This window comes from Xyrauchen texanus, chromosome 18 (genome assembly GCF_025860055.1).
Source record: "Xyrauchen texanus isolate HMW12.3.18 chromosome 18, RBS_HiC_50CHRs, whole genome shotgun sequence".
Classification (NCBI taxonomy): domain Eukaryota; kingdom Metazoa; phylum Chordata; class Actinopteri; order Cypriniformes; family Catostomidae; genus Xyrauchen; species Xyrauchen texanus.
Window position 1 is genome coordinate 31,451,905 of NC_068293.1, and position 14,612 is coordinate 31,466,516.

The 14,612-nt window shown below is 36.3% G+C and overlaps 1 protein-coding gene across 1 annotated transcript; it reads left to right on the top strand.

Moving 5' to 3' along the window:
• Positions 1–305: 305 nt before the first annotated feature.
• On the top strand, positions 306–11,592 carry LOC127659090 (NXPE family member 3-like). The gene is made up of 5 exons (XM_052148731.1): positions 306–433; positions 1,261–2,030; positions 5,746–5,816; positions 6,046–6,246; positions 6,386–11,592. The coding sequence occupies exons 1-5, from the start codon at positions 341–343 to the stop codon at positions 6,949–6,951; spliced, it is 1,701 nt and encodes a 566-aa protein (XP_052004691.1). The 5' UTR covers positions 306–340; the 3' UTR covers positions 6,952–11,592.
• The last annotated feature ends 3,020 nt before the right edge of the window (positions 11,593–14,612 follow it).

A 14,612-nucleotide genomic window follows, 5' to 3' on the forward strand; every position in this document is an offset into this window, starting at 1 on the left:
TTAGGCGTTTGGAGCAATTCACCAAAAAATACAATAATAATGATTATTGTTAGACAAATCTTACTTGGCAACTTTTTTCATGTTTGCAAATGATCTGTTACTGGATAATAGCCTTCCTAATGTGTTGCTACTTTACTGTATTTTGAATATCATATATAAAATTGTGTTTTATAGAACATGAGCTTTTTCATATTCTGAGAGGGTAGCCAGATTGAACTCTTTATTTATTTATTCATTAATTTGTCACTCCTCACCATTCTTTCTTATTGATTAGTGTGTGATAATGGCCAGCAATAGTCTAATGTAGCACTGGACTGGAGGATGACAGAGAGAGGAAACCATGGAGAGACTCCTGCCCAAATATTTCCCTTTCTTTACTTTGTTGGCACTGACTGGACTCCTATTCCTGTTGTGGAATATCACCTCATTGGAAGTAAGTAAAAGTCCTTAGCTTGTATTTTTTATAATTTTGCAAATAAGATATACATTTATCAGGAATTTATAAAAATAAGAGTGAAAACCTGTAATCATGGCTGATTGTGAATACAGAATTTCTACAATGGCATCTGTAACTGAAAACTATTGATTTTGAATGATGCCTCATCCACCCCACTCGGTGCCACTGTAAGTCCAAGATGACACCAACAAAAATTACTGAGTGCACCTTTAAGTCAAAGTATTAATTTGAAGGAAGTGCTCCTGCCTGAACTATTATGACATATTCAAATCATCTTATCTGTTATACAGTAACTGTTTGGTAAACAAGTGAACAAAATAAATCCACACTGGCAGGCATTAAAGAAAGGTTTAACTGAAAGCTTAAACTGTGTTCTTTGGACAATTGATCTTGCAATGTGGACTCTGGAAAGACTTTGCTGATTAATTGTAATGTACATTTTTAAACATTGCCTTACTATCATGTTTTAATATTTTTTTTTGGATCATTTAATTTAAGGAACACCTTACTTATTATACATATAAAGCTACATTTTGTTAGCATATGTACATTTATTGTAAAGCCAGAAGAGGATGCGCTCCCCCAGCAGGGACTGGTTCCTCTCAGGGTTTTTCTCTTTACTAACTAAACATCTTATGGAGTTTATCCTTTGCCACAGTCGGTTAGAGACATTAAGGCATCATTTTATATGAAGCTGCTTCAAAATTCTATCTATTGTGAAAAGCGCTATACAAATAAAAAAAGAGTTGACTTGACTTCATGAGCCACTTGACTTCAATCCTTGCCATCTTTTTCCACTGCAGAGCTGGACCTGTCAAACAGTATCTTCCTTCTACCAGCTTCAAAACAGCATACAATCTGTCTTGAAGACCTCTGAAATGCTGCTACCCGTGCAATTCAACTATTCGTACTGCATGCACCTTGGCCAGGAGCCATCCGCAGAGGAGGCCAAAGTGGAGAGCTATCTTCTCAGATCCATCATCTGGCCAGAGCCGCTGGTCCTAGGGTTGCCCTTGCGCCAAAGCAGTGATCCTGCACAAAGCTATTATATGATCCAAAACTCTGGAGATCTGCTGGTGGGTGGACAGCTGGTAGTGAAGGTACAGATGCAAAACTTTATCGGTCAGCCTAAAAAACATGGAGGAGACTTCCTAGTAGCACGACTTCACACACCAGAACTTGGAGCAGGTGTGACAGGTCAGGTACATGACCACAGAGATGGAAAATACACAGTGTTTTTCCCACTGCTTTGGGCTGGAGTTGTGCAGGTGGAACTGACCATGGTTCACTCCAGTGAAGCGGTGATGGTCCTCAGGCGACTTAGAGAGGAGCAAGCAGACCGAGTCTACTTCAAGAGCCTCTTCCGCTCACGTTACCTCTCTGAGACCACTATTTGTAATCTGTGTCTGCCAGTTAATCAGCAACTGCTTTGCAACTATACAGACCCCCAGACCGGAGAACCTTGGTACTGTTATAAGCCCAAAATGTTGGACTGTGACACACGGATCAACCATGCAAAAGGGGGCTATAAAAAACACCTGCTTACTGTGTATGAGTCACAGTTCTTCCAAAGGTGAGTGAGCAGAAACAATGATTTCTGCATTTGACATGGAACTGGTACTGTACTACTCTAAGAGCAGTGGTGGAAGTAGAAGTAATGTTACTTCCCCAAAAAATTTGTGTGAGTAGTTTAAAAATAGCTGTCCTAAAACTACTCAAGTAAGAGTAAAATAGTAGCTCATTTTTAGAAGAATATCTCAGCTCCTTTGGTCCATTCAATGAAAGTGAATCAGTGGTAAAATATTGAAGCTCCACAAATCACATAAATCAGCATAAAAGTAGTCTAATCCACGTGCCTCCAGTGGTTTAATCCAGATGTGGAGAGAAACAGATCAATATTTTATTAATTTTTTACTATTAATTCTCCTGCTCAGTCAATCTCCTCTTTAACTTTCACTTTCTTGTGTTTTTGGTGATTCACATTCTTCATGCATATCACCACCTATTGGGCTGAGAGAAGAATTTCTAGCAAAAATTGACTTAAATATTTATCTGTTTCTCACCCACACCTGTCATTATCAATTCTGAAGTCATGGATTAAACCACTGAAGTTGTATGTATTACTATTATGCTGCTTTTATATGCTTTTTGGAGCGTCAACATTTTGGCACCCCTTCACTTACATTGAATGGACCTACAAAGCTGAAATATTCTTCTAAAAATCATAATTTGTGTTCTGAAGAAAGAAAGTCATAGACAGATGGCATGAAGGTGAGTAAATGTTAAGAGAATTTTCATTTTTGTGTGAATTATTTCTTTAAGTAGCACATTGGGGGCCAAATTGTTCTCCTTTTGAGATACAATGTTCCACATTGATTTAGTTCTTGTATTTGTTAAACCAAGAAATAGTTCATTCTAATGCATGATGCACAATTTTCTGAAATGTGTGACTGGTGGAATGTTCTGCTGAAGTGTTGCTCTGCAAATGTTGATACTTTTCTATCTTTATAAAGGCTAAGCATAACTATAAATTATTTTATCATCTCTAATTGTAGATGGTAATTTATTATAACAATTAACACACTCTACATCAACTTATCATTATCATCTCTAATTGTAGATGGTAATTTATTATAACAATTAACACACTCTACATCAAGGGGTCAGTATTATTAAAAAACGTCACTGATTTATTCTATTACATTTATACTTTTAAAGCTACTCAAGTTATTCGGCCAAAAGTAGTGAGTGGTTTTCTCGTTTCCTTGTTGTTTGATTAATTGCCTTTATATGACATAGCCTCCTAGACAGTGCTCAATTCAGTTACATGTACATTTTGATGCAAATACGCTTTATGTCCCACTGTTTAAATTAACTTTAGACATAAACAACTGCATTTGCATTAAATCCTCACCAAAACGGGCATTTGCGGAATTAAAAAGTGTATTTGATAATTTAGGCGCAAACCCGCATTAGCACTCAAACATTAGCCGCCTGTCAATCAAACTGTGCACAGCTAAAGACGTCAGGAAATAAAAAGTCAATCTTTTATATTTCATATAGATTAACCAACCAGCGGTGCTCTTGCTATCGCTATTGATGTAATGAACACCCCTGTTCTAGATGTAGAACATAAACTAAATATAACTACTCAAAAGTTTGATTGAGGACATCTCTCTTTTTTCTGATAAACATCTAGATCATTTTATTGCCCAGCCCTATTTATAACATTCCATTAATCTCTCACAGCAACCCAATAATCTCAGTGATAGAGAGTTAAATTACAGGATGTTATAGACACACAGAATCTAGCAAGCAGAAATATTAAATTTACCTTGATATGTTTCTTTAAATTAGAGGCAGGATTAATGCTGATATCTGACTTGAGCAAGTTAAACTCACATGACACGATCAAGCAATTGGCCTTTTTCACTGCAAAAAGCCCTTTTAGGTTCTGCTGTGATGTTCAGGTGTTGAACTGTGCTTGAAGCATTCTCCACAGTTGGTGCCAGATCTGCAGCTGCCATTCAGGTTTTTTACATGTGATTTGATTTGACTGGAGTCACAAGACTCCCTAGCCAATCATGTTTGATAGATACAATTAAAATCGTGACAGGGAAGTAGCGAACACAGACAGTGGGAAAATAGTGCCGTAACATCACAGTTACAGCACTTAAAATTAACTCAAGTAAAAGTATACTACTTAAAAAGTAAAATTGTTGGGAAAAAGTTGTTAATTACAGTAACGTGAGTATTTTTAATTTGTTACTTTACACCCCTTTCTAAGAGATTGTCTTCTGTCATAAAAGGAATAGTTCACCCAAATATCATCAATAACTAGCCATCATGCCATCCCAGATGTTTATTAATTTTTCTTCTGCTTACCACAAATTATGATTTTTGGAAAAATTTATCAGCTTTTGTGCTGTCTTTAAAATTTTGGCACCCATTCGCTTGCATTGTGAGTGAAGGAATGAACCATACATTTATATAGCGCTTTTCTGACACTACACTCAAAGCACATTGCACAGTGTACAGGGGAATCTCCTCTACCACCACCAGTGTGCAGCATCCAGCATCCACCTGGATAATGCAACAGCAGCCATGGTACACTCACCAGCTATTGGTGGAGAGGAGAGAGTGGAGTGATAGAGCCAATTAATGGATGGGGATTATTAAGAAGACATGATTGATAAAGGCCAATGGTTGGAATTTAGCCAGGACACCAGGGTTACTCCCCTACTCTTTTCAAGAAGTCTCCAGGGATTTTTAATGACCACAGAGTGTCATGACCTCAGTTTAAAGTCTCATCCAAAGGACAGTGACTTTTTACAATATAGTGTCTCCATCACTATACTGGGGCATTAGGACCTACACAGTCCGCAGGGTGGACACCTCCAGCTGGACTCCCAAATACCTCTTCCAGCAGCATCCTTAAGTTTACCCATGAGGTCATTCCATCCAGGTACTGGCCAGGCTCAGACCTGCTTAGCATCAGAAGGCAACCAGTCTTGAGCTACAGGGTGACCATGACCTTCAGAGCTGAAATATTTTACTACAAATCTTCATTTGAGTTCTGCAGATGAAAGAAAATCATACACATCTGGGATGAAATGAGGGTAATGAGAGAATTTCCATTTGTTGGGTGTACTATACCTTTAATACAACAGTTTACAGATACAATAAATGTTATCGGTAACACTTTACAATAATGTTCTATTTGTTAACATTAGTTAAATTAACAATGAGCAATACTTTTTAAGCATTTATTAATCTTGGTTAATGTTAATTTCAACATAAACTAATACATTTTTAAAATCAAAAGTTGCATTTGTTAATATTACTTAATGCTATATGAACTAAAAATTAACAATTGTATTTTTATTAACAAATATTGACAAAAATGTGTAAATGCTGTAAAAAAAAGTTTTTTATTGTACACTGTTTATAATTCCTAATCCATTAATTAATGTAACCATTGTAATGAGTTACCATGTTATCCTTAAAGTGATAGTTCACCCAAAAATGAAAATTCTGTCATCATTTACTCACCCTCATGTTGAACATATGGAACACAAAAGGAGAGTTAGACAGATTGTGATCCTCAGTCACCATTCACATTAATTCATATTTTGTCCTTACATCTCCTTTTGTGTTCTACTGTAGAAAAAAGTCACACATGTTTGGAACAACATAAGGGTGAGTAAATAATGTCAGAATTTAAATAGTTATTGGATTGCTCTTTTTATTTTCTTCATAAGTGAGACTTTTATTTTGTTTTGTTCTAGTGGAATAAATATCAAAATGCCGATACATGCTGCAGGGATGGATAATGTGACTGTTCTACCTGCTTCTAAAGGTACCGTGGCATGTGGACTCATATCTCATACACATATGCATAGCAATCTGTAATGTAGAATTAATATTACCTTCTCAGCAGAATAAACAGCTTAATTGAATGATCTAAATGCTAACATTATGCCTGCATTACACAAGAATGCTTTCAAAAGCATATCAACAAAACTTCCTCATTCCATGTCTTCTCTTATTCTCTACATTTCTTAAAAATTGTGCCTGCTTCCTTCCAGAGCAAACCAAAGAGAACAACCTTGAAAACACTCCCTCCGGGTATTACTATCAAGGATTGTGGAGGCCATTGGGTGGTGTCACCATGCGTCAGTTTAATGATTCTTCAGCCATTACCCAGTGTCTTAGAGGGAAGATGATGTACATGTATGGAGACTCCACTGTGCGACAGTGGTACGAGTATCTCGTTGCTCATGTTCCAGGTCAGAAATATTTTTTGATATTTTGAGCGGACTACGCCTTTAAAGTGTAAAATCTATCTGTATATGCTTATCTTTAACTTCATCTCATATCCTCTCTCTCTCTTTCTTTCTCGCTTTGTTTTATCTCGTAACACCACAGAATTCAAGGAATTCAATTTTCATAGCCTGAAGAATATTGGTCCACACATGGCAGTAGACAGCAACCACAATATACTGTTGAGGTACCGCTGCCATGGGCCACCGATCCGGTTCACATCTGTTTATGCAGCTGAACTGCACTATATTTCCAATGAGCTAGACGCCTTACGAGGGGGCTCAGACACGGTGGTTCTTATTAGCATCTGGTCACATTTCAGCACTTTCCCAGTGCCTGTGTACATACGGCGCCTGCGGCACATTCGCAGGGCAGTGATTCGACTGTTGAATCGGGAACCAGCGACATTGGTGCTGATTCGCACAGCCAACCTCCAGAAACTGGACCCGGAATCCAGCTTATACAACAGCGACTGGTTCTCTCAACAACTCGATACAGTACTCAGAGCCATGTTTAAAGGTCTGAATGTCCAGCTGGTGGATGCCTGGGAGATGACCCTTGCTCATCACCACCCGCATCAGCTACATCCTCCACCTGATATCATATCAAACACGATTAACTTTATTCTTTCCCACATCTGCCCAGTTAGGAGAAAGAAAAAGCAGAGTTAGCTAATGCAAGGCTATACTTGGAATACTTGGGAGTGCTTGTGGGCGGAGCAATTTAGAGTCAGACTGAATTATTTATTTTGGGGATAGTTTTGGACTTGGTGAGACCAAAAGCTGCTCTTCACATTTTCTCATACCTCTGTTAAATATCTGCAATATATGGAATATACACAATATATTCAACATGATTTTGCTGGTGATACAAAATTAAGCAATATCATTGTCTTTAATACCCTTTTTATTTGCAGATTAAAGGAATAGTTCACCCAAAAATTAAAAGATTTTGAGAAGAATATCTCAGATCTGAAGTTAATGTGTGCAACTTATTGAAGCTCCAAAAATTACATATAGCGATCATATAAATAAACCATATGATTCCAGTGGTTTAATTAATGTTGTAAACACTTAAAAAAAAAATTTTGTAAGAAATAATTTTATTGAAATATTTATTTGTTGAAATAGTTCAATTTATAAAACTTTTTTTACTTAAAATGTTCGCTTTCGGCCAGCTTGTTGAGGAGGATGGAGTTCAAACTGCCTATTGCAATGTTAGCCTAGAAACTAGTTTCGTGATCCCTCCTTGTCCAGAGACTCATGACTAATTTACTTACAGTCATGTCATTCCAAACCCATGTGATTTTAATTTCTAGTATGGAATATAAAAGGAGAAATTAGCCAGAATATTAGCCTCAGTCACCTTTCAATTTCATTGTATGGAAAAAATATTTAATGAAAGTTAATTTTGACTGAGGCTAACATTCTGCTTAACAATTCCCTTTGTGTTCCACAGAAGAAAGTCATACAGCTTTTGAACAACGTAAGTTTGAGTAAATGGTGTAAGAATTTAAATTTTGGGGTGAACTGTCCCTTAAAGACCGATATTTTAATTGATGTTTTAAATTTAAGGAGCAAAAACGAGTTAGTAAGTTTGATTCATTTCCAGGAATCAGTTCAAAATGTTTACGAATGCACAATTTTACATTTTGCTCAAGAGATTAAAGATGGTTATAAATGCACCATCAATCATTCATAATCCTAATTGCACTTTGAGTTTAGACAGATGGATTGTGGCAAACCTTAATCTTCATTGTCAGATTCACAATTCAGTAGAATGCATGACAGAGGACTGGACTGGGCCTCGCTTCCCAAAAGCATCATCAAGCTAAGTAAATCGCAGGATCCATCTTACGATTCATCTGTGTTTTGCAGCCCGTTTCCCAAAAGCATCGTAACTTAAGTAGCACTTGAAAATGGTAGTAGATCTACAAGTGTTAAGTAGTTGGTACTAACAAAGGGGCAGAATGATTGTTGCTGGCTACTGCTGAAATGTTTGAAAATTGTATGTTTAAGAGGGAAATGGTCAGTGTGCTTCAAATACTAGGCAAAATAGAAGAGGAACTAATAAAAAAAACATGTCAATACCTTGCTGGTGTGCATGAAAACCAGCCATGTATAGAACATATCTTGGTTGGTCATCATGTCGTCCCATGCCATCTTCCTCCTCTTCCTCCACCTCTTCATCTCACCCGCACTACAATGTTGTGCAGAATCGCTGATACTGTTATTACAGCACAGCACTTTTGTGGAGCAAAGAGAAGATCACCACAGGACTGGTGAATAACCCGATAGTGCAGCTTCCACCTCCCCAATATGCGCTCCTCAATATTACGGGCAACACGGTGAGTCTCATTGAAATCTGTATCCCTGTTATTGGCAGGATTAGCTACAGGGGTTAACAGAGCCTCGTGGGTAACCACTGTCCCCAAGCAGTCTCCACTGTCCCTGTGAGTCTTGCGCCTCTTGACCCACAGATGAATTGGTGAAGACGAATGAGTCATGTGTACTTCCCAGCCACCTTGCCACTATGTCTGTGATCAAACCCTTGTGGTCGCAGGTCACCTGGCAGTTGATAGCTGCATAGTCTTTGTGGCATATATATATATACATGGCCATCCACAGATGGTGTGAGAATGGGGATCAAGGTGCCATCAATTACTCCAATGACCCGTGGTATCTGGTGATGTTTTGAAAAGTGCTGTTGTATGTCTGAGATTTACTGTCTTGATGCTGGGAATTCTACATGTTCAGCAGCATTTGGAAGCAATGCGTTGGTGACTACTTGTACAGATCTTGACACCAATGCCTTACTTAGTCCAAGCCCATCACTAAGTACCTGGAGAAAACTGCCTTTTGCATAAAATCTCAGAGCGGCTAGGAGTTGCACTTGGGGGACAAGGCAAAATTCCTCATGGTGGCACGCATGAGTTTAGGCCCAATGATATTCTGCAGTTGGACTGTTTTTCCTTGTGGCAGAAATGATCTCTCAATGACAGCCATGTCATCCAGTATATCCAGCGGGTTTTGATGCTGCCTGATGAAGGCATTTATAGTAACCCTTCTGCTTAATGGTCATCTCTGTCTTTCTCTTTCTCTCACTCTCAGTTGAAGAACATGCTGTAGTACAGCCATAATTTATTTTGCAAGTCTACTGAAGTGTGATCTCTCCTAATTTCTTATAGGAACCATGAGATTAAATGTGCTTAGACTGTGATACTATTCACATATAACACACTGCCTGAAAGAAAACACACACACATCATCTTTTTACACTAATTGCATTAGGCCTTAGCTTGAAGAAAGAAACCGAATGCCTGATTTACTGAGAAATCGTACTGATTATCTTTTCCTTCAGTTTATTCTCTTATTTGAATGTTCATAATGACCAAAGGTTGTGCTTATTATACATATGTATACACCGAACAGTTATGGTAAAACATACAATCTACAATAAACATTGTCTGCACCTGTATAAATGTATAGGCTAGATGAAGACAATATATTTGTGCTACTCTCAACCTTAGTTATATATGTACTTCATTTCAAATAGCCACAAACCCCCCCCCCCCCAGATTCAAGACGTAATAAAATGTATAGGGCATGTATGCTTTTGTTTTAATGTAAATTTGAAAATAACTTGTTGTAACAATCAGCCATTAGCCATTCACTTTGAAACACTTATTAGGACAGTCAGAATACTTGAAGAGACACAACTGTTTTTAGTGATTTGGGTTTGAGGTTTCTTCCCCAGGAACTGCAAAAGACATTGCACACTGGAATGAACCCTAATTTCATATGGAAAAGTTTATTGCACAAGAAATTATAAAAACATATCTCATTAGTCTTCATTAAAAAATATAACACAATTTTACCTGACTCATCTGGCAAGATGTTTGGCACAGAAATTGAGGGGTCTTGCAAATCTTATCTTGCAAGTCTCCTCTCTTCTAAAGCCAGTTTGGCCTTCTTGAGGTCAATTTCCTGCTCCTGAAATGTGTTGTCCCTCTCATTGGCCTCTTTAAGGCATTGTCTAATGTATTTTGAGACCTCCAGTTTCTCTCTCTCCTGTTGCACTAAGTCCTGACGACAACCGCAGACATTCTCAAATTTCTGAAGGGTTGTGGCTGCAGTCTGGACAATAGAAGAGGGAGGCTGTGGCATTGGTGGGCTGTTTGGAGGACTGGGAGATAGTTGTCTGCCAATGGGAGGTGAAATTGATTGTACCTCCAAGCATGAGGGATCTGACTCAGGTTCAGATTGAGGCATCCCCAGTCCTCCATGAAGGTCAATACCACCACGAATGCCATCTGAGGCACTTACGCCAAGTATTGACAATGCCTTTTCTTCTTCAGCGGTGAGAAAAGGGGAATCATTGTTGCTGCCACCTGTTTTTTTTTTTTTGCTGTCATGTGCAGTGCCATTTTCCTTTTTACGAGGATCACAAAGTCCTCCCACTTCTTCCGGACCTCCTTCCTTGACCTTTTATTGCTCATGGTTGCATGTAATTTTCAATTAATATTCATGTTAAGTACAGTTTTGGGAAACGCACTTAAAAAATGATGAACGTTTGTAGAATCGCTCATAGAAAATGCTCTTAACCGCTAAGAACGATCGTTATTGGGAATCGAGGCCCTGAACATTAATCATTGCATTATGGTTTGCTTCCACCAATATGTCATTCACCCAGTTATTTTGAAGGCAAAAAGATACATATGCATATTAGTATAAGATACTAATTTGCTTTTGATCCAAACTGAGATTTGTTAGTAAGAAATGAAAAAACGAGTTAATTATAACTTATCAACTCAAGTCTTGTATGTCTGTTGTATTGTGCCATGTAAATGATATTCATACTCTGTACAGTATGATTATTCAGATACTAAACCACTTGTGACAACATTTAAAAAATATTATTGTATACAAAAAGCTTTCTGTGCCTTACTTAAAACTTCATGTTTTTAATTTTATTTGTTGTCTTCCTTTTTTGTTTGTGTTTTACGGGTGTACATTTGGGTCCTTGAGATTATATAACCGAGAAAGTGTGAGAAACCACTAATGTCCAAATGGATGATATCTTTTTTGTTGTTGTTGTTGTTGTTGCAAGAATAGAGGAATATCTTTGATTCCTCATTCTTGCACTATTTTTTTGTTTTTACCTACATTTACAATAACCAGTATTTGTACAGATGCTTCAAAGTTAAAGTCAAAGACTTTTCAAGCACATTTGTATTTGTTTTCATGGACTATGCTTGAGATGTCATTAAAACTAATTCATTATTTGTTCATTTTAAATAAAAAAAAATGTATTCACTCCGTTCGTTTATTTTTATAAAACACCACATATTACAAGTACAACATATGTCAATATGTATCTTTATCTACATATTCTCAGTAACAATTCTTAGTTCATTCATGACAAAATTGATGTTATTGTAGTATGCTCCCTTAAAACACACTTTGCTTTCAAACAAAGTGAATAACTGTGTCCATAAACAGTAGTCCATATGACTTGTGCAGTGTTTCATGTTTTCTAAAGTCACACAACAGATTTATGTAAGGAACTGACCCAAATTGCAAATGGGTCATTCTCAAAAAAAATATACAATATAATGAAATTTCCCATTCCGTTCAGTTTTTTTCCTATAAACGCTGAGGGTAAACATTTTTTAACATGTTGACATTATTTTTATTCATAAAGAACAGTTGTTTTTTCTGTTTTTAAATAATTTTGTTTCACAAATGAAGCAAGTTAACACTAAATTAACACTAATGAGGGTTAAATGGGGTACAATACCAAATATTTTTGTGTGAAAATATTAGTTAAAATGTGAATTAATAACTTTTTAACATGCTGGGAAAAATCCCTATATGCATATTTAAGCAGCCTCTGAAAATATTTTTTAAAACATAAAAAAAGAGGTTTTAACATTGATAACACCAATGCCATGAAATCAAGGGTCAAATATTATTTTTAAATTATTCAAATTATTAATAAGTTTTTCTTTTTTGTATACTTGTTATATAATAAGTACAAAATAAATACATAAATAACTTTAAATGTCATAGAAGTGGTGTACCATATAAAGGGAAGGAAGATTTTTTTCAGGCAATTAACCATTTCAAATATATTTTCTAAAACAAATTCAAAACAGAGTCAAGCCATTTCATATCATTAAAGGTTAGGTTATAGAATTCTACAATTATTTGTTGTTATTTGAAAGCTTTTTCATGACTAAAAAAGTCAAGGGACATGTTTGTCAACATACTTTGATATTGACCCAAATGTTGTCAGAAATAACCTATTTTTGTGAGACAAAGCTTTCATTACACAAGGTGTAAGACGGCTCACAAAACTAAATTCACTTCACTCTGGAGAGTAACTTTAAACTAAAACTGATAGTTGCGAATTAATACTTGTTAAATCTGCCACAGCAGTATCTATAAAATATATATATATCCTCCAGTAACAATTGATTGTGATTGGCCCATTCTCAACAGCGCTGCCAAAAGCAACAGGTGCCACGTGACAGCGCCATCTCTGCACTACCTGCTTCAGCAGTGGTCTAGTGGTCTGTCGTCATGTTTATCTGAAAATGAAATACATTTAATTTATTAAATGATGTAAACAACGTATTTTAAGATTTTCTATCATCCGAGAACTTAAGCATCTCATGGTAAAAATGGCTATTTTCAAGGTTTTTCCAGGACTTCAATTTGAAAAAGCCAAATTCAAGTAGGCTAATTCAAGCACCTTGTAAGAACCCTGAATAACTCATATATTTAACTCTCAAGCATCAACTGTGTTAACACATCAAAGTGAACCTAAAACCTGAAATTATGAGTAATTACATTAGATAGAGATTCATGTTTTGTAGAAGACAGATAACCCATTATGTCTTTTGCTAATAATAATATATTCTTTGCAAAATTGTGTTAATGGATGACAATCCATCAAGGGAGCATTTTAAAATAAGTGTAGAGGAAGTTGGTTCTTTGATTATGTGAAATAATTTTTCTATGAATGATGCTCTGAGTCAGATTTTCTCTTTTGCAAAGCTTAATCCAATACGGTCGGGAAAGATCTCAACAGAAGTCTCAAAAAGACAAAGGGTGCTTTCCCTTATATAACTTCTTAACATCAATAAAATGGTTGTGGCAAAATACTATAATTGGTCAGAAAATCTAATTCCCTTATTTGGTGGTTTGTATTTGTTACATATTTGTTGAAGGTCAAGGCAGTATGATGCTCTCATCTCTCTCTCTCTCTCTCTCTCTCTCTCTTCTTATGCTCAATCACCCTTATTTGAGAATTCTCAGTATCTCTTTTCCCCCAATTGAAATAGACTCTGTGTTCTATGCAGACAAATATGTACACATTTTGTTCCACAACTGGACCACAAGATAAACAGCTTTTACTATGGCCTACAGCATGGGTGGGCAACTATTTTGGTAAAGGGGCCACATCAGGCTTTAAGTAGTGCATGGGGGGCCACATTGTATTCCTTTTGAGATACAATGTTCTGCATTGATTTGGTTTTTGTATTTTTAAGCCCAGAAATAGTTGTGTACTCAATTTTCTGAAGTATATCTGTGACTAATGAGAGTATTCTGCAATTGTCTGAAGTATTGTATTGCTCTACAAAGATAGATACCTTTCTATCAGACATTAAAAAACTGAATAAAGGCTGAGCTTATACAAAACTTCCCTGTTTGTATTATTAAATTTAACAATCTCTACATCAGGGGTCAGTTTTAATATATATATATATATATATATAAAAGTACATTTATAGAACTTTTAATGTTTTTTGCAAAGCGTGCGAGTTCTAAAACATTACCAGTTAACATGCTAAAAGGGTCATGATGCGGGTCTTCACAATGGTTTGACTTACAGCGCACCACTGAATGACACCGGCTGCATGACTATGATAAATAATTACTGCAAGAGTTAGATTAACATACAGGTGCTGAAGGGACTTCAACATTTCTAAATTACACAAATAAAATATATATATATATATATATATATATATATATATATATATATATATATATATATATATATATATTCGTCTCTGGCTTGCTTTTGCTCGCATGTCAATGATGCCGAGATCTATTATATTTCAATTTAATCACAGAGAATGTTTACCTGCAAAATTAGTAGCACCAAACATCACAAGCAGCCTCAAGAATGGACACAGAGTAGCCATATAACAGTTTTCCTTGAACAGAATATTGCACTACAGATCGCTAAGTTTGTGCAAAGGGGAAAGCGAGAGACATTAGGTGGAATATTTCCAATTTGCGCAAGTATAAATCTCAAACTG